The sequence below is a fragment of the Filicampus tigris genome, chromosome 12, assembly GCF_054856515.1.
Source record: "Filicampus tigris isolate MCC_2025a chromosome 12, RoL_Ftig_1.0, whole genome shotgun sequence".
Lineage (NCBI taxonomy): Eukaryota > Metazoa > Chordata > Actinopteri > Syngnathiformes > Syngnathidae > Filicampus > Filicampus tigris.
In genome coordinates, this window is record NC_141228.1 from 19,910,167 (window position 1) to 19,930,674 (window position 20,508).

Consider the following 20,508-nt stretch of genomic DNA (forward strand, 5'->3'; position numbering starts at 1 on the left):
TCTGCAGGAGGGACTGGCTCTGTGACTGGAAAACAAACACAAACACACACACACACACACACACACACACACACACGCAGTTGTGCTCCGTTCAATCTTACACACATACACAATCTCACGTGCACACACATTTTGTCTGTGCTTTTCAGTGTAGCACACGAGCCCATGTGGAAGCTCCCTAAAGTAATTACAGCGCTTGGGAAATGGAGGTGCTGCCTACCGGGGGAGTGGGGGCAACCTGATATGCTATTAGAGAAGGTTTTGTGTGTGTGTGTGCGCGTGCGTGTGCGCGCGCGCGTGTATGTTTGTACGTGTGAATGGAGACAAGGCCAGGCATACTAGCAGCAGTGATTGAAAAGCATTATGTTGTACATTTCCACTACAACGTACACAAAACAAGCTTTAAGCTTAAGACGAAAAAAAAAGAAATATATATATATATATATATATATATATATATATATATATATATATATATATATATATATATTCGAGTATTCGACCAGTCAATCAGCAGTAAGCAATTGTTGCTGTCCGACAACTACAGACAGCATGAAACGACGCCTGAAATTTGTTGAGGCCGAGGTTATGCTAACACACATACGCCATTTATTTATTTTTTTTTTATTTTTCCTTCAAACAAAATCTAAAGTATCGAGCGGAAGTTGTAAATAGTTGTCCAGAGAAGATCGGAAGATTGTCTTGCGCATTGGAGGCACTTCTAAAGGGACAGAATGAGAACTAAAACTTGGTCATTGGGTTTGTGGAAGGAATTTTTTCAGTAATGTGTTAAAGAGGAAGTCAACCCAAAAACTTTCTTTACAAGCATATGTTCTATGCAGCCCCACTAGTCGAAACACGGCCTTCCGATTAATATTGCGTTTGTGGGATATGAGTTAAGCAGCAAAATCCGTTTTTAGCCATCTCAGGGGGCGGCCATTTTGTCACTTTCTGTCAACTGAAAATGACATCACAGTTGCTCAGGGCTCAGGCAATGACCAATCATAGAGACATAGAACATATTATTGCAACGATTTTTGGGGGGTTGGCTTCCGCTTTAAATGTTTCGTTTGCTAGCAAACGTCCGCTCTAGTTTAGGCAGTGCAGACGCATTCGATCCATTCAAGTGTCAAAAGAACACATCCGTGCCAATCATCCGAGTGACAGAAAAATCAGTTAATTAACCAGTCCCTCAATGAGCGTGTTAACCATGTCTGAATGTCCCCCATGTCTAAAAAAAGCAAGGGCGTATAAATGGCATCTTGGAAAGGCAGTTTGGAAAAGGTTAGAGCCGTAATATAAACCGGATAGCGACTGTGTAAAAGGTAATGATGTAAATGCAGGACAGGTTTGATCAGACTGCTAGGTTTCAAATTCACCCCAAAAAAAAAACAAAAAAAAAAAACGTGAATAATAAACCACAAATAGGCTGGGTTCAGTGTACTGCATTCTGCTCACCTTCTTTATTATGCAATCCCAATGTTTCATTACAGTTATTTAAAAAGAATTAGTGGATAAACACCGGGTTTGTGGTGAAAAGAGGCTTTACTCAAGCAAATGCATTGTGATAAGAGAATATTAGCACTTGGTGAGTGACTGCAGTACAAGTTGCACATTGGGTCATGTTTAATTTGGGCAGACACGTGATATTAAAGCGTCACATTTGCTTTGGGCAAAAAAAAAAAAAAAGAAAAAAAAAGAAAAAAAAAGTGACCTTTCACTAAATAACACGTTGTTTACATAATTTTGCGTTTGACTGCGTATGTGTGTGTACGGCTCAGTGCGTGCAGACATGGGGGAGGCCTCTTAGAGTGAGTGTGTGTGTGTGTGTGTGTGTGTCTCTCTCATGGTGGAGCGAGCGGTGTGGCGGCGCAGATTAGATGAGATTAAAGCCAGTCAGAGGATCAATTAGAGGCAAAACATCACAAGGCTACATTGCCAGTAACAATGAGATTAGCTCCGAGGTGGAGCATGTGTGTGAGCGCGTGGGGGTGTGTGCGTGTGTGTGAACATGTATGTGGGGAGACAAAAAGGACGGAGAGGGGTGGGTTTAGGGAGCAGAGAGGAAACAAAGGGCTGCGAGCATTTAAAGGATTATCGTGTGCTCTATTTCAACTGAGGTCTTGTTTTTGGCGGGATTGGGCGATTAGCTCGTTGGATCAACTGATTATTAGACTGGCAAAACACACGCTCAAGCTGGACAAACACTGCGCCATTTTGGTTTATAACTCGCACTGTACGAGAAATTCGTCATCAGGGTGGGATGCATTATGCGTATTAAGATGTTGGCGCTTGAAGGATGTTGTACATTTAGGGCTGGAGGTGCGAGTTAACTGCTGGATTAGCCGATTTGATTCACAAAGTATGATGAATTCTGTCTTGGATACAAAGTCAAGTTATGTTGCCACCGTCGGAACAAAACTCCGTCGTGAACCGAGGGCGCCTGTACTTTCTTTTAATTTATTCACTTTTGCGGATGTTGATATTCGTCAACTGAAATCCAAGCGTTTACTGCTTCCATGAGTTGATTTTTTAACACATCTGCTTGTCATCGAAGCAAGGAATATGACGTTGTTTCTTATGAAGAGGCAGTGCCGAGGCACCGTCAACAAATAGCAACCACCAAAAAAAACAATCATTATTCATTTTTGTGTTTCTTCTTTAACTACACACATAAATGAATAATGACAATGAATAATAAAAAACATGTTTTTGGGGTATTTTTTTTCCGTTTAGTTTTCATGTTGGTGCTTGCTATTTGTTGATGCTACCTGGGCACGAGTCTCAGCTTGTTGAAAAAGCACAACCGCACAATTTGTGGTCAGACCACAAATTTTCTTCCTTTGCGATCGTGGGTGGCACTCCTGCACCCCCGAACACAGCAACGGTTCACCATGTTTATATATTTCGGCCGTCGAAATCAAGTGAGAAACAGCGAGTTTGTCTTGCGTGTAACAACAGTAGTCACGCCGCTTCCAGAAGTGCGCTCCAAGCATGGCGGCTACCCCGGTAGCGACGTCAGCGATGACGCGCCTTGCCCTATAGGCGGATACACGGACACATAGAGGGAATGCCCAACTCTCCTTATTTCGAAGAATGTACATGAACATACCACAAAGACGCGCTGTCATTTCCACTAACAAACCACTGTGGTGCCTTGAGACCCAAGTGACCCAATTGACATGTTCTTCAAGATACGAGCAGTCATTGGCATGATTTTTTTTTAAAGTCTGACTTGCAAGCAGAAAATTGAGATTCAAGTGCCGTAAATTGGCAGTGTACTCACTTCACAGTAAGCAGCAGCTTGGCAGATAGTGAAGCATTCTTCAAAAAAGAAGCTTCAAACAGTTTAATGCGACTCCCAGTTGAACTTTACTGTCAGACTAAATATACAACAACTACAAGATTACTTTAAGAGTGGCAAACAATGCCAAACACCACACACACGATAACCAACAGCATCATTGTAGCTGTGAAACTCTTCTCCAGTTGTGTCTGCATGCGTGGATTATACTGCACCCTGGTGGCCAAATCCCGCACATCAAAAGGAGCCGCAATGAATTAATCATGATGGACAAACTGTGTCATTTTCATTAAGTTTTTTACTATAAGTATGTTTTTAGTACAATACTATTGGACGCTATTTTCCTTCATAAAAAACATTGCATAAAGTTTTGTTGCTTTTTGGGAGGATGCTGGAACGGATTATTGGCGTTTCCGTTCATTTCAATCGGCTAAGATGATAAGCGAAACAAATATTTGGGGTTCTTATAAGTGCATCTGTGAATAGTGACCGCAAATATGCAGGGAGATTTTTGTAGTTTTATTTTATTTTAGTTGTTTGACATTGTGGGTATTAAATAGTGGGCAGTCTGGTTGCGACACTTGAGAATGTTAAAATGTGGCATCAAAATATTGCCAATAAAGGTTTTACAAGGTTGAAATGGTCCTTTATGGTCAATTTTATACAAAACATGAGCCCCCTTGTTGCCACAAAGTTAATTGTTAACACCGACGTGGAACAAGAGTGTTAAAAAAAATATATATATCCTTGAAGAACAAACCACACGCCGCGACTCGAGACGGTCGGCTTCGCTCACCATGATGTAATGACGCTGCATCTCCGACTTCTCACTGGCCAGCTTGTCACATTCCAGCTTCAGGCTGCGGAGGAAACAAGTCGAGCAGAGTCAGCAGTGGTCACTTCATCCCTCGTCACCTTCGTTTCCATCAGCACCTCTTCCCTTGTCGGCCATCTTTACCATCATTACCGTCGTCACCCTGACCTTCCCGAAATCATAAGCAGAATCCAGCGGGGGAGGGGGGGGGGGGACGGTGCTAAAATGTCTGCTTTCTACACCAGAAAGCAGGCAAATCTAAATATAGCACAGGCCATTAGCGGTAATCACGTCAGCGCTGATGACACGCGAGGCGACGGGACAAAAAGGAGGACACGTCAACAAGTCAGCCAGATGGTAAAATGAACACGACAGGGGAAGGGGGCGGGGGTGGGGGGAGAAAAATCACCCCGCTTACATTTGATTGAAGGAGCCGGTGCCGACACGCCGGTCTGACAAGGTGTGATCCCATGCGAGGATGGATAAGGCTGTGATGTTGTAAAGATATGCACAGGCACATGGCAGATAGATCTAAAACCTGCTTGATGCTCGGTGTACATTGATACTGTCGGCGGCAATGAAAGATGCGTGACAGTTCGAACGCGGGCCGTGTCACGATGGCACACTAATGCTGTCAAACTCCTCATGTGTTACAGGATCACTTTTTAGCATTACGACACCGGTTGTAAAGTTAGCTTGACCTCAAAGTCAAAGCTTGTCTTGATCCCACAGCCATGCACGCTCTCCCCATGCTTGCGTGCATTTTCTCTGCGTGCTCCAGCTCTCGCTCGTATTACAAAAGCGTGCATGTTGGGTAGGGCTGCTCGATAATGACTTTTTTTTTTTTTTTAAATCATGATTATTTCGGTCATAATTTCATTATTCGGTTTCGATTATTCGGACGATCATCTGTTTTTTGAAATAAGAAAATGTTTTAACCTAAAAAAATGCAAGGACAAATACATTTCTTTGAAACACGATGGAAGTTCCTTTTGGACCAGACAAAATTGATCAAATTAATTATAAAATGTATAAATTCAAGTATGATTCCTTTGCGTAAACAGACGCAAACAGTAACAGTGCGTTGGACATAAATGCATATTAATAATCGTTTTTTACGATTATTACGTGTGATAATCGTGATTGTAATTGAATTTCGATTAATTGCACGGCCCTAACGTTGGGTTCAATAAAGACGCTACATGGGAGCGAATGGTTGTTTGTTTATACCAGGGGTGGACAACCCGCGGCTCTTTCATCCTTATGTTGCGGCTCTGCGAGGTTTCGGAAAATAAATTCGAAGTGTCCGATTGATGGGTATTGTAACGTCTTCCAAAGACGCGACGTCAGACGTAGCTTAGTTTTTTATTATTCCAACGTGGCTACTGTTACTTGGAATGAGGAAACCACATGCTGCTTCACCTAGTCTTAAAGACTCAGCAGCCCTGCTCTGGTAGATTTGCATTACAGACAGTTGAAACAAATGTCAATGTCACGTTCCCGCTGAGAAGCATCGCGTCGACTTCCTGCGTTCCATGTGTACATTTGTAGGCTTTGTGGTGTGTTGTCATGACAACAAGCCTTCCCCCTTCCACAGGCCAGTCTACCTGGGATTGGCTGTGCGCCTCCTGCGATTGGCGCTCATCAGCCGGCGGGCATGCACCGCTGCTCTCCAAAGACACTTTGATGGAGTTTTATTGCCAATTCTTCCGTCTCTAAATCGCTTGCGCTGTCATCTTTATTTTGATTGATGTATTCCCTGATCTATTTATGCATGGGACTGAGGGAAAGGGGAATTAGGAGGATGAGGAGGAGGAAGAAGACAATGACAGATACAACGGCTGCGACTATACCCGGGGGAACGCCTGTTGTACATTTGCCTTTTAAAGGCTTCCCCAACATACAGCATATCACTACAAAGCTTCCACTCTGACGCCCCCATTTTAAACGCCCCTCCCAAGTCAACGGGGACAAAAAACAAAAAACAAAAATGCTTTCTTTTAACTGTGCTTTGGCTCTCAGTAGGGGGTTAAATGCTGCTGCTCGCCATTGAGGGAATCACAAAAAAAAAAAAAAAAAAAAAAAAAACAAAGCGAAAAATAAAAACATGCATGATGTTATTGCTATGTCGCAAACCCCAGCAAGTAAAACAGAGAAGCTGGATCGTCACTGCACTCGAAATAGGCCGGCTTTCATCTGTCTTTGCGACAGAAGATGCAAAAGTACACAAGAACAAACCAGGAAGCGAGTCAACCCGCACAAAGACAAAGCCCATGATGTCTCACCTTTCAGAACTGCCATCAAACACCGTTAACGTTCTAACAGGCGCGCTGGGGGAGCCTTCTTACACCGTAATAGGGAGATTAGTAACCCAAAAGGTAGCAGGACTTCAAAGAGGGGCGAAAGGAAAGGGGGGAATCAATTATATGGCATCCTCAAATAGTAAATTTGCTTCCTTGGGCATAAAATAACAGGGAGTGCCGCTAGCTAGCTGTAATTGCATAATAGAAAGGTCTCATAGCCGTGCAGCAGGCGCAAATCTGGAGAGACATCTCAGAGCAGTTACTTGAGCCACATGCTGCTTCACCACGTCTAAAGCCTTGTGACTACAAACATACAAATGTTACCAGTTAGCTTGTTACCCTTTTGTTTTAATCCAGGTACTCGAATTATTCAAGGACTCGTTTCACGCCCACTTTTAAACGACCAATGTTTGGATTGTAATTTCAGAAGTGCGGAGAAAAGGAATTGTTTTGATGTATTAGATTTACGTTCAACACATGTATTAGCTATATGTATAGAGAGGAAAAGGGGTGGGGGGGAATCTAATTGTGTAATTATTTTCATTAGACAACTGCACGTCGATTTTTTTTTTTTTTTTTCTTATCTAACACAAGAAAAGTAATCAACCATCATGATTTCAATGACACCGTGTTTTGGAAATAGGACACAACACTTCAAACTGTGGCTCAGTGAAGCCACTGTGACAGATTAAATTAGAAACAATCAAGGCCACGTCATTGTCACGTCTTGTCACCTGTGGTATTGTGCTTGGAGAAACTGGAACTCGTCCTTGATCCTGTCACAGGAGTCGGACGTTGTGAATTTCAGCTGCTGCGATGAAGCCTGCCGAGGGAGGAAGAACAGTGTCAAAAAGCAGGTGGGAGTGACGGGGCGAGAGGGGAAAAAAATGGTTAAAAACTCAAGCGAGAGAGAGAGAGAGAGAAAGAGAGAGAGAGAGAGAGAGAGAGAGAGCATTTTTTTTTTTCAAATGAAAGTTTCAGGCCAGTGATCAGCAAAAGAACCCGCTTGCCAATGTGGATCACATCCAATTACACGTTTTAGCACAGAATTGTGCTCACCCCCCTCAGCCTGTAATAATAAATGGACAAAAACGCTGCCCGAAACATAAGCAAGGGGCTTATTGTGTTTAGACTGGCACTGAGCGACTTTAAATATTAATTGTCCAATCTGAAAGCTGGGTAAGAATATGCTGTTTTATTTTTATTTCCAGATGAACTTTAGTCTCTAACTAAAAAAAACAACAAACAAACAGAAAACTTTGAAAAAAATTCATGAAATTTCTATTCATTTCAACGGGGACATACGATTTGAGAAAATTGGTGTTTGGTATTTAACAACGCCAAATCAATTCGTCACCACACACGTTTGTGTCATAAATTTAAGCAGCCGCGCCTCACACAAGTGATTCATGACAACCGCCACAAAGCACAACCCAAGTAAACAGTGACTCGAAACAATCCCCGGCCATGAAAGCAAGTCGCGGTAATGCGGCGTTGCATCGTGCAGCGGCGGCGCCCCCAAACGCAGTGTTGACGTGACGGCGGGGTACAAGACAAGGCAGGTGGAATCGCGCCCAAATCCGGCACGGCACGGCAAGCGCGAGTGCACCCTTAATCACACAAAGGGCCCAGCTGCATTAACTATAAATGTTCCCCGAGCGCCACTTTGGGTACGAACGCACAGCCGCTAGCCTTCATGTCATGTCCAGGGCAGTTTGTCAGAGGCTCATATAGCAACCCAGAACAATAACTCTTGTCGCCACGCTTGACTGATGTCGTTTATTGTCATTGTAAATCTATCCGCATTTTCACGGCGGCCAATTGCACGCGGCCCGCTTGTGTCAACCCAACTAGGGGCAAAAATCTCATTATTCCTCAGTAGTGTGCGTAATGGCTCGCGTGGGAGAAGGTGACATTTTCCCAGTAAAACTGGCACGCCGCTATTAGGAATGACTTGTCCTCTGCTCCTTTTCGAAAATAGGGCCCCAATAGCATTGGCGGAAGCGTGGTGGGAGAACATGAGGAACAATAGAAAGGACTGCGGTTTGCACAAATGCGCCCCGCACGACTAAATACGCGAAATTATTTTTACGCAGGGAAAACACAAATGGTAGGGACACAAACCATTGCAAGACAGACGGGAAATTGAGAGTGCAGCATGCAAGTTCTTCTGACTCGTGGCCTCTGTTTCCACACGCGTTTTAAAAAGAAAAATAGTCCTGCATGATAACGTGCTTTGTCAAAACATACAGTAATGAGATTTTTTTTTTTTGAGCCACGTTTTTTTTTTTGCTTCCGTTCAAATTGTGCATTGTGCTGCTCCTTCTGGTGTGTGCGCCATGGCCACCTGGGGGCGGTATAATACAGTCACAGACACACACGAAGAAGTGTTCCACAACTGACTCAGTAAGTTGCCGTAAAATGAGTCATTTTCTGCAAAAGACAAAGATTACGTGGCTGTAGAGTCGTTGACGTTGTCTGTTTACGCGTTGCGCCACCGTTTGTGTTCGAATATCCGTTGCTGAAAGGTTATAAGCCCGCGAAACCGATGCTGTTCCTTAAACCGGCGATGGCCTTTTTACGTGGTTTGTCACCCTTTGTTTTTATGTTTGGTTTGACAGTAAACAACTGGGAGTGGCATCCAAGCACAACGCGCCACATGTGCTAACGCACGACAGCAATGTGAGGCATTTCGCCGGAGCTGGCATTATATACAGAAACAGCAGTACACACACACACACACACACACACACCTAAAATAAAAAAATAAAAATAAAAATCAAGCTGTTGCTTAGAGACGCTGACTGTAAAGCCAAATAAGCTTTTCTATTATCTCTCTGGACCGTACTGGCGAGGAACAAACTCATCAAACAGTACCGCGGCTATTTGGTGCTGTGCCACGTTGAGCATGTGTCAACACAAGGCACTTAGCTGCAGGCAGCCTCGCACATCACGCTGCGATAACTGCTCCCTGCACCGCTTGGCTTTTGCATACCGCCCGTGTGTGTGTGTGCGTGCGTGCGTGCGTGCATACAGGTTGGCCCCGGAGCACAAGGCTGGAGTTGCTGCCCCAGATCTTGTTTCCTCCCAGCGAAGCACAGTGTGTGCAACCATTTTAAACACCACTTTTTTTTTTTTTTCTTTTTTTTTTCTGTGTGTATTTGCAGTCAACAGCCCCAGGTAGACCTTCCTGTTGCACGCAAATGTCGGGAGGTACACCAGACGGGAGTGCACAGAGAGAATCAGACCGTCGGGACAAGGCATGTGGACGTTTCAGAACCGTCATCACGCATAAGACAACGTGGAGTTTTGCGTTTTATGACCTTCAAACTTCAACCCCATGCTCCGCCCACAAATTTATAAGAAAGCGCAAATTAGGGCCATGCGTCACGTATTTGTGGTCAAAATTTGAGTAAAAACCTTTCTAGGACAAGGACCCATGTAAAATCCCTAAAATGGCCGCCTCAAACCAAAAAGGGAGACTCAAGGTGTCTTTCCAGGCATGGCTTGCTGAGACATTTTTTTTCCCCCAAATCCACTCATAATCGACATGCCTCTGAATTTTCATGTTGCTAAGTGAAACGACTGCTCAAGATTTGACCTTGTGAAGTTAGTATTTTATGGCGACTCTTCAAACATTGCTGCATTTGTGGAGAACTCCAATTTAGTATCGGTCAAGAAACTAATAAAACTGTTTTCTAATTAATCTGATTAATCCTTGGAAATGGCCAAACTGACCCACAAAAAATGCAGCTTGAAACCAAAATGGCAGAATTCCTGTGTCTTTCCGGGCATGAGTTCTTCAGACTTTTTTTTCTGGGTCTTCACATGTCTACCAAAATTTTATGTTGATTAGCAAACCATTTGTGGTTAAGATCTGACACTGGAAGTATGGAAGTTTCAAATTATACGGTGGATCATCAAACTCACCCACAAGTAAAAGAAAGACTCAAATTATTTCCCATTTAGTGTCACCCATCTGTCGAGTACATGGTTCACACTTTATAACAATCAGACAAAGTCTTTAGGGTGTTTTTTTTTTTTGGTGGAGGTTTTTTTTTGCAGACCCCCCCAAAAGTAGGATTGTTTTTGTTTTTTTGTGATAGACAAATCTGTGAAATTGGCTTCTGGGTGGTAGAATTTTTACGACCATTTAAAGAGGAAGTCATACCCAAATGTTTCTTTACGAACAAGTTCTACGCAGGCCACTAGTCCAAACGCGGCATTCTGATTAATATTGCATTTGTGGAATATGAGTTCAGCAGTAAAATCCACCCGTTATTGTCCATCTCAGGGGGTGGCCATTTTGTCACATGCTGTCAACTCGGGGCGAAGATAATGACCAATCATGGCGCAGCGTCAGAAAAGAGGTGAGCCGCGATTGGTCGTTGCCTGAGCCCCGAGCACCTGTGATGTCATTTTCAGTCGACAGACAAAATAAAATATGAATCAGAACGCCGTGCTTGGACTACACAAAGCGCATGGAACATATTTTTGCAAATACGTTTTGGGGGTTGACTTTTCCTCTTTAAAAGACAAATTCAGTCAATGGGACCGCAACTTGTAAAATGGCTGCCGAACGGGCCGGACTAATAAGCACAGTATGTATATGTGCTCATCACCTTGCAGTCGTCGGAAACGCTGTCGCTGTCGCTGTGACACGGTGCCACCGGCCAAAACGAGGTGCTCTGCGTGTGCCCAACAACAGATGGGCGCCCAAAATGTGAATGAAATACCGCCGTGATACAGCGACACGCGCCATCTGCTGTGACCGAAAAGGTGGCCGCATGCATCGGAGGCCAAAATTGTGTTTGCGCAAGAAAAGAGCGTGACTGCTTGGCTGGCTCGTATGGTGAGCACCGCGGATGCCAACATCCAGTGGCGTGTGTGTGTGCCGTGTGTGCGCGCGCTAGGGTGGGGGGGTTGCGGGCTGCTGAGCTTGTATGAGGCACAAATATTCATCGCTGTGAGTCATACAGCCCACACAGCCTCTTCCTCGCATGCCCAATTTGCATAGTGCGCGCGGACGCGCGCACACCCGGCACTTTAAATGTAGGACAACCTCTAATTCGATTCTGCCCCGCTCCTTTGAGACGTAATTAAAGCATTAAAAAGCTTTGTGCGCCGGCAAGGCAATTGAGGCAGTCTTCAGCGAAATGACTGCCCCGCCTTGCTTCCCGTCCCACCTGAACCCCCACGCAAGGTACACACACACGCGCGCGCGCGCTCGCGCGCACACACATCCCCTCTCCTTGCCTTTTTCACCCTGCCTCATCCGTGTGAAATCTACGGCAAAACGTTGTTTTTTTTTTTTGTTTTTTTTAACGCCGCTAGACAGTTAACAAAGAGAATGGAAGGAGATTAGGGCACACACACAAACAGAGTACCAGCAGGATACATTGGAAAACATCCTCCTCCGTATAAATCCTGCCTAAGGGTAGTGGGAGTGTGGGGATCGTATTTCCTGGAGCACTGCCTGGCTGTTTACATCTCACTTGGTGTGTGTGTGTGTGTGTGTGTGTGTTTTGCAGGGACATAGCGCTGGAATTATAAGACCTGGCTAATGACTGGATGCTATCTCACTCCCACTCTTTAAAAAGGACTGCGGAAGATCTATGCGGAGTGACTAATAGTTGGCCGCGTTGTGTTTGTGAGCTACAAGGCTGTTTTGTTGCGCGCCATAGCAACAGTCCAGTCAAGGACGACTCGACGGCAGCCACGTCCGTCAAAAGAGTCACGCGTGAAAGTGGAAGATGGGAGGCAAACACGCCGGCGTTGGAATGAAGTCAGAATATAGCGATACTTGCGCTGAGACGAACATCGGAATGGAAATTTACCGGAGCGCGGGGCTCCATATCCGAGGGTATTCGTTGGCGTGATCGCAAAGCGGCTCGATGTTTAGTCTCGTATCAACCAGGCAATTTTATTTGCGTTTATATTCCAAGGAAATAGATGGAAATGACTGTTCTTTATTGTGAATGTGTGATCAGAAAAAAATGTCTTTAGACTTGGTGAAGCAGCATGTGGTTTATTACCCAAGGTTACAGGACCTTGCACCCTCTGTTCCTGTAACCAAACTTTTTTTTTTTTTTTTTTTTAAATGGTAAATCATAAGGCTTCTAAGTTAGACAATGCGTTTGCATTGGACTCCCCGCCCACTTGCGATAGGATCTGCGATAAAGAAAGCATCTAATTCAAAAAAAAAAAAAAATAGTTTTGCCCCCCGACACACAAGCTTTCAACACAATTAAAGTTGTGTAAGCACAATTCCTTAGCACCTGTTCTCACATTACAGTCAAATTATGCATACTATTAAAAGGCTCACAATCATTACAAACCGTCAACCAAACTGATGCTTAAAGACACACGCAGCACATCCCAAAAAAAAAAGAGCATGAAACAAAAGAGAAGTAGACGTTGTACATGCAAACATCAAAATGGCCCATGGTAGTTATGTCTAATTGTCGTTACGTCCTTGGAAAAATGCCTTCCCAGTGCGAGATCGCTGCACCTCTTTTGCGACGCCCTTTCACACAGCCGTTTACGACTTTGCGCTTTCAGGTTCATGCATGGCGACATCAGCGTCAGGTGTGGCCGAGGAAATACGCGACGGAGGGTGACATTTGATTTCAAAGGAAAGGGGTGTGGTCACGACAACAATGAATTGAATATTTTGGGCTAGCCGGTTAACAATCAGCCAACTCTACGCTCTCATTCGCTGGTGCCCACCTCACTCACCCGCGGCTAGGCCCCGCCTTTTAAAGCTCTACACAATCAAAGTTAAAGATACTATAGCTGGACCTCGCATGCACGTTATTGCGTTTCATAATGTAAAATCTCTTTTAATATGTTTACTCGATGGTATAATTAGTAGATTGCGCTAGGGCCGTGCAATTAATCGAAATTCAATTACGATTACTACAATGTACGATTACAAAAATCGGCATAATCGTAAAAAAACGATTATTAATATGCATTTATGTTTTACACAAGGAAATCTTAAGTCATTATTCATACATTTGAACTTGTATAAATGATAATACATTTGCATCTTTATTTTTTATTTTAACAAGGAATTTTATGAATTGATTTTTGGTGCAAAAGAAATGACTTACATTTATTTGTCTTTATATTTTTTACATTTAAACATTTTCTTTTGTACCAAAATAGAAATGATCGTTTGAATAATCAGGATTTCAATTGTTACCACAATTATCGCGATTGTCCCCCCCCCCCCCAAATAATCGATCAGCCCTAGATTGCGCAATTCTTTAAATATGTGATAGCTGCAGCCAGTAAGGCCATCGACGAAGCCTTTCATTCTGTTGCGCTGCGAGGGCTTGAGGACAAAGCAGTGCTGCGGCACTGTCATTGCACATGGTGAGCAAATCGAATCGAAAAATGTTCAATTTGAGAGCGGCGTTGCGCTGACGTCAAAAGGCGCGTCCAATAGGAGAGCGGGTGTCAGTGTGATGTCAGAGCGCAATAGCCCAACCGGCGGGAAAATCCGCCCGGTTACTTCCTTAAAAGCTGCTCCGCGAGCACTTCCAAATACGGGCAAGTTTGCACCGGGATACTGTCGTCCTGTGCTGTCCATCGGTACGCAGGAACAAAAACAATTGCATTGTCAAAAGGTTCTTTAAGACTCCGGTACTGCATCAGATGTTGACAAAGTGCCGGTTCGGAATCGCACTAAATCCAAATTGGGCACTTAGACCTCTGGTGTAAATCCATCTAAAGAATAGCTCCGGCCTAATCACTACGTAGAAATAGCAATGCTTATATCCAAGGACCCGGGGTCAGTGCAGCTGCTTCAAGTATGCGTGTATTTGTGTGAAAATGTGTGTGTGTTTAGGCTGAGGTAAAGGATTGTGTCTTCAGCCGCTCTGGACAGGGGCTTTGGAGCGCAGAGAGAGCCTAATCCTGTTTGGGCCAGGAATTTGATTTTGATTATTATCTCTCACGGACCAAGCCAAGGCTTAGACCAAATTCCGTCCTCCTCCACTCAGACACCCCCCCCCCTCCCCTCCCATCCCCCATTCGCACACACACCTCCCCTTGCAGCCTGACAGAGTTGACCTCGTTAAGATGCTTTAAAGAGGATTATTCTACTTTTATCACTTGGAGTGGGGTGCCCTTGCAAACACAGACTTGGCACGGCTCGGCCCCGGCTCCCTGCCCGGCGCAACTATCTTGACCCTGCATGCAAGGCCAGCCAAGCGTGCGGTAAAAACACACACAAACATGACACTCATGGCATGCTGCCCCGGAGACACGGATGCACCAAAAATGCGTGCGCGCGTGTGAGAAGTGACAAGGTGGCTGTGGGGAGGCATTTAATAGCACAACCGACATACACGCGCACACGCACGCACAGGAAAAGAGTGCAGAGATTGCAAAGCTGAGGGAAATGGGCAATTTGTCAAGAGTGAGGGGGGGGGGGGGGGGGGGGGGGAATGGTGAGCCAGGACCGGGCCGACGGTTTGGAGAGTATGTCTGAGATTAAAGCCAGACGCATGGAGGGGGATCGTGTGTGTGTGTGTGTGTCTTGGGGGGGGGGGGGGGGGGGTAAAGGGTTAAGATTACACCCCGTATGGTTGTGCAGATGATTGATGTCTGCTTGTAAAAAGCAAGGTTATTACTCACAACAACCCACTGGGGAGGAAAGGCAAGGTGGGGGTGGGGGGGGTAGGGGTGATGGGGGGGGGGGGGGTAGATCAGTCCAAGTTTGCAGCAAAGTGGCAATAGATAGACAGATGAACGGCGGGATAGATTTTCTGCATAAAAAGTCTTCCGTCTTACCACGACTTCCACATTAAAAGCTAGAACGAGCTCTGAAACGATTCACCTTTGTTATATCATAAACACTTACAGCTCATGTCTTAAAAACCTCCAAAGTCTGTTCAAGCGTATAAGGAGGCACCACTTTATTGTAAAATGGCCATGGACGAGTACCAGGTATCGGTATGGGGCCGTACGGGCCTCGCTTCGGGTACTCGTGGAGGATGCCGATAAGCCTAAGCCTTGCCAATCGTTTGACATCATGTGTGTCGGAAAGACAGGAAGGTTTTTGTTCACAATTATATGTCATGGTATTAATTGAAATTTTACGTATCATATCACGTACAACACAGTGGTATCCGTACTTGGTATCGGTGAGTACTTTCTCAAATGAAATAAGTCTGCCACGTTCTAGTCTTCAACAGTGAAATTACACCCGATACAATCGAGAGTAAGATGAAAATTGAATTATTAACTGGACAGAAAAAAAAAAAAAGGTTAAATATCGCGATTGAGGGGACGGGGGGGCTTTTTCTGTATATCACACACACAGAGCCACCTTGTGGTTAATTGTTGACACTTACTTCGAACACAATGTGCACAAATAACTTCAGATAATGAGCCACATGCTGCTTTCACCCAAGACACGATTATTCGATTTCACGACACCACTTACACTTGCAAACAAACAAGTGGGGTTAACTTGTCATCGCTTCGCCGTGAATCCTGGCGGAGCCTGAGAAGGGATCGCGGGGATGAAGCAACACATTGTTCCACCCCGGGGGCCTTAGCGCTCTTAGGCGGAGAAACGGAGCAGCTAATTCTCTTGTCTGCTGCGATGCGGCGCGGCCTTGTGTTCTGTGTCGAGGCAGAGGTCTAAAGGGGGGGGGGGGGGGGGCGTGGTGGGGCTGAGGCCAGCTGGGCCAATCAAGAAACCCCCCCCCCCCGTGGAGAGCTTTGTTCCTGCCCAGGGCACCGTTCGGCACCGGTTGAAGGGTTAGCTCGACGCACCGCCGATCTATCCCCCCCCCCCCCCCACCCCGCTGCGCTCCCCGCAGGGAACGAGCTGCGGAATACTGATGCAGCAGGTCCACACAAACACGCTCAAGGAGTCCAAGGCAAATGATAAATCGTTTAAATTCAGGACACTTTGTCACGCAATGAACAACAAAAGGCCATTGCGTAAATATGAAGGCTGACGCTTGCTGATGAATTTGCGCCATCTTCTTTCACATCAACATGCGGATGCATGTGGGCCAGACGACGGCAAGAGTGTCTGCGTTTATGTAGGAGTCACGGTCCTTTTGCCGAATTTGCGAAGGGAAAACGACTTCAATCACACACAAAAAAAAAAAAAATGTATACACTGTAGAGGTGCGAGCATTGATCGACGGCCGATTGGTTGCCGAGTGAAGCAATAACTAGGTTAGAAATGGATTCATCGTTTAAGTTACAATTCTAGAAATTCCTGGAATTTCAGCCTCTCGACGGCAAATATTCTGCAGGTTCCCGATTCCTTCAATGAAAGCAGACTGATTAACTCTGTGTTTTTCAAAATAAGACATTTGGAACCACCTGATTTCATTTGGGGAAATAATGGTTAACGTTTTTGCTACGCATCAAACCAGAAACGTTATGTTTGCGCACTTTTAATTTAAAACAGTCTTTGAATAAAGGGCTGGAAATGATTTTTTCAAAAAAAAAAATCAGATTTAGCAACAAAATAATTGAATAATTCATCAATTATTAAAGTAGCCGGTAGTTGCAAACCTAATAATATATTTATCATGTCATATTTATGAACGAGATACGATGACATCCTGCACACATCAGCGGAGCACAGAATAAGCCTGCGCCGCGATCAAATTCGCAAAAATGCCGTTACACCACCTGCATCCCTACTTGGCCTGGTCTAAGGTCTAGTCGACTTTCCGCCACCAAACTGTCAGGTGCGCCGGGGAAGTTTTAACACCCTTAGTCCGCCAGCGCACCCAGCATGGCGCGGTACACCCTTCCAAATTCCCAAACACGTTAAACTAGACTTCCCCTGGCGCAAAAAATGAAGACGTGCCAGTTAACGCCTAGCGCGCGTGCGCCGCCTCCAAAAACAGAGCCCGGAGTATTTTCCAGCGCATTCATGTGTATGTTGTTGCTCTAATTGAGTCCGAGGCGGCGACGCCCCTCCCATTCAAGCCACCCTTGACAAAAATCAACATCACCTGTGACCCGTGTCGTCAACTTGGCTGGTCAAAAGCAAGCATCCCCGCGGTGGGTGGGGAGGTGCGCGTTTGTCATGCTAATCAGCTGGCCTAACCTTAATGACCCAGACATCTGCTGGCCCGCGTGTGTCAAGCCCCCGCATTCAATTCCCCCCCCACACACACACACGTACAAAGAGAAGATAAGACCCTTGAGGCCGCTAAGAATGTGCATGTGTGTGTGTCCTTGCAAGAATTATCAACAAGACTCTATTTCCACTAGCTACAAATAAACACAGCTAGGGTTGCGCGCACACACACACACACAAATGTGGAGGGGAGGGTTCGGAGGGGGGTTTATTTAATGGGCGAGACAGGGGACCACCGGGATTAAGACCCCCTCCAACACACACGCAGCCGGAGGTTTTAGAGGAAAGGCTGGGGGCTGCTCTGTTAATTCAAGAGGGCTTCATAATGCCCCTGACCCTCCCACCACTACATCAGACCTGAGTGTGTGTGTGTGTGTGTGTGTGTGCGTCTTTCTACGTGGCACACTGCTTGATGTACAAAAGTACAGTGCAAAAATAATGTGTTTAGCCTAGCTAGCCTGAACCATTCGAATATCGGTGTTAGTCGTTAAAACATGCAGTAGTTGCGCACCACTAACACGGATCTCATCATTTATTACACTAGATAATAACCTTGTATCCTTAAATGTTTATCGTGACGTTTGTCGATAGGGTCAAAGGACCCGTCATCGAGCAAATTCAAATTTTGACACGCAATGAAGCAAGGAATTGACTCGGATGTCACCATTTTACACGCAACATAAAGTCGCGGTTTGCTTGGAAAAAATACAACAACAAAAAATTACATTAAAAGCATAAGGGCAACATAAACAAAACATAAATGTGTTAAATATGACATTCAACTACTGGTAACACACATATGAGAAGGATTCATGTCCTTCTAACTTCACTAATTGAATGCATTGCGACACGCGCTCTGGGAACCAAAAAGGAAATCGTTTTTTAACCAAATATATTTATAGTTGACGCCCGGTATTCGTGTGTAATAGGAACCAGGCTGGCCCATGAATAGCGAAAATCCGCATATAATTGACGCCCATTGAAATGCATTGCGAAAATATATATATATATATGCATTATATATTTTCTAAAATTAATCAGTCATTTAATGCGCAATCACATTTTTTTTTTTGCCAGAAATTGGCATCGTATTGGGAAAAAATCCATATTGGTCAGGCCCTGCTAATAATACACAAAGCGACACTTCTCTCGCTTTATGGCAGCGAGGTCTGCACACTACGCGGATATTCAGTACGAATGCTGCAAACGGGAAAAAGTATTTTACCAAGAATGAGACCTGTAGCAAGTCTATCCCCAAATACAATAAAAGCACCAATGGAATCGAAACAGTACAAGAGAAACGTTTAACTTTTCAGAGCCTGCCTTCAACATCCCATCATGCTGTGGAACACGAGAGGAGATCAGCTGGTTATAAATCATTGCATTTCATTGATTAACCGACTTCACCCTGATTTTCATCTTTCAAAAAATCTTTACCCGTTTAACCTCTAGTGTGCGGCGATTTTGCCTCCCTATCCTTCAACATTGGCACTTTTTTTTCCCCCCTTGACTTGCATGCCACAAGCAGCTTTGTTGAAGCTGCATTAGGATTAATCAAGTAAAAAAAAAAAAAAAAAAAAGCCAACAATATGCCAAATGCTATCAAGTGGGTCAGGCATCCAAAGAGGCTTTTTCCATCCCCACCACTATTAATCCAATGAACTGTGCCCGTAACCTGCGACGAGAGCGGATTACCAAACTAATTCATTGACGGAAAAAAAAAAAAAGGGGATTGGCATTTTGTGTATCCATCCATGATGACGCATCATCTTTTTTTTCCATACGCGTCTAAAATTGAAAAAGCTCCATTTTGAGGAATAAGTGTCACAAAAAGCTAAAGAAAAAGCAACAAGCCACGCTAGCCGATGTTCGATGCTGGATTGAACTGGGAAATAAGTGTCGCCAAAAAGCCAAAAGAAAAAAAGCTAATGGATTCACCCTTTCATGCTCCTTAACTTAAGCGAGGTCAAGTGTGGTAAAAGGTACGCTGCCGTCTCACTCAATTTGACCTCCGAGTGACTTTTGAGGCATTTCTTCCCCTACAAATGTCAGTCCAAATGCCAGAGTTTCATACGAAGGTGATGAAATGATGCCTGAGCACGGCTGCATGAGAAAAGCCGACTTATCTTGACGTGCTTATCTATATGAATGTCACGCGTGCAGCACATCTACAAGCCTGTGTGACAGGAGAGGTGGCAGCACGACGCCTGGGGGTGACAGTGGCGCTAACGGGGGAGCTAACAGGTGCTTGGAAGGCCAAAGACTAGAGACGCGCTTCATTCCTGTCTCTCTCTTTTTTTTTTTTTTTTTTTTGCCCAAACAAATGTGATGCAATTTTAGATATTTATCATTAAAGCACAAAATACTGCATACTATCGTACCTAACGTCTCGGTGCATTTGCTACGGTGTGACTAATCACGTCAAAGTGACACTGGTAGGCATGGTGAAATAAACAATGTTGGACAATATCATTGCGGTCTGTTGGGCACCAAGAGGTATGCAACTGAACACAGCCATCTTCCAATAGCGGTAGGGACTGAGCCAAAAGGGAGCAGGCTTGAAGAATGGGGCGCGAAGAAGTTGGCATATTTGGTGAGTGTACTGACTTGTTTACAGCTGTTGAACTGGGAAACAAGCTAGCGTTTAGCAGCCAAAGTAGCAAAACCGTCAGCCGACAGCGGTTCAAACTTTTTTTTTTTTTCCTGTCAAAGGAGTAGGAGCTCCTCCTCTTTTCTGCTTGAAGCAACACCCCCATAGTTAGAAATATGAAAAGTTGAAGTGATAAAGCTACAGATTTGTTTGCATCATTGTTTTAATCTGCCAATGATCGTGGTCATCTGATTTCCGCCGAAGAGTATGTGATCGGCATATGTCGATTAGATTTAACACAGATCCGATCGGCTGGATCGGATCGACATTTGTTTGGAATTTCATGCAAAATGGGTGATCGCGTGTAAC

At 44.7% G+C, this 20,508-nt stretch overlaps 1 protein-coding gene across 2 annotated transcripts in view; it reads right to left on the reverse strand.

The window, feature by feature from the left end:
• tle5 (TLE family member 5, transcriptional modulator) overlaps positions 1–20,508 on the reverse strand; it is a 33,327-nt gene that overhangs the window by 11,416 nt on the left and 1,403 nt on the right. For both annotated transcript variants that reach the window (XM_086048115.1, XM_086048114.1), the window contains exons 2-3: positions 7,156–7,244; positions 4,101–4,164 (exon numbers count right to left, since the gene is read on the reverse strand). In XM_086048115.1, the coding sequence (XP_085904241.1) occupies positions 4,101–4,164; positions 7,156–7,244 (153 nt within the window). The remainder of the gene's footprint in view (positions 1–4,100; positions 4,165–7,155; positions 7,245–20,508) is intronic.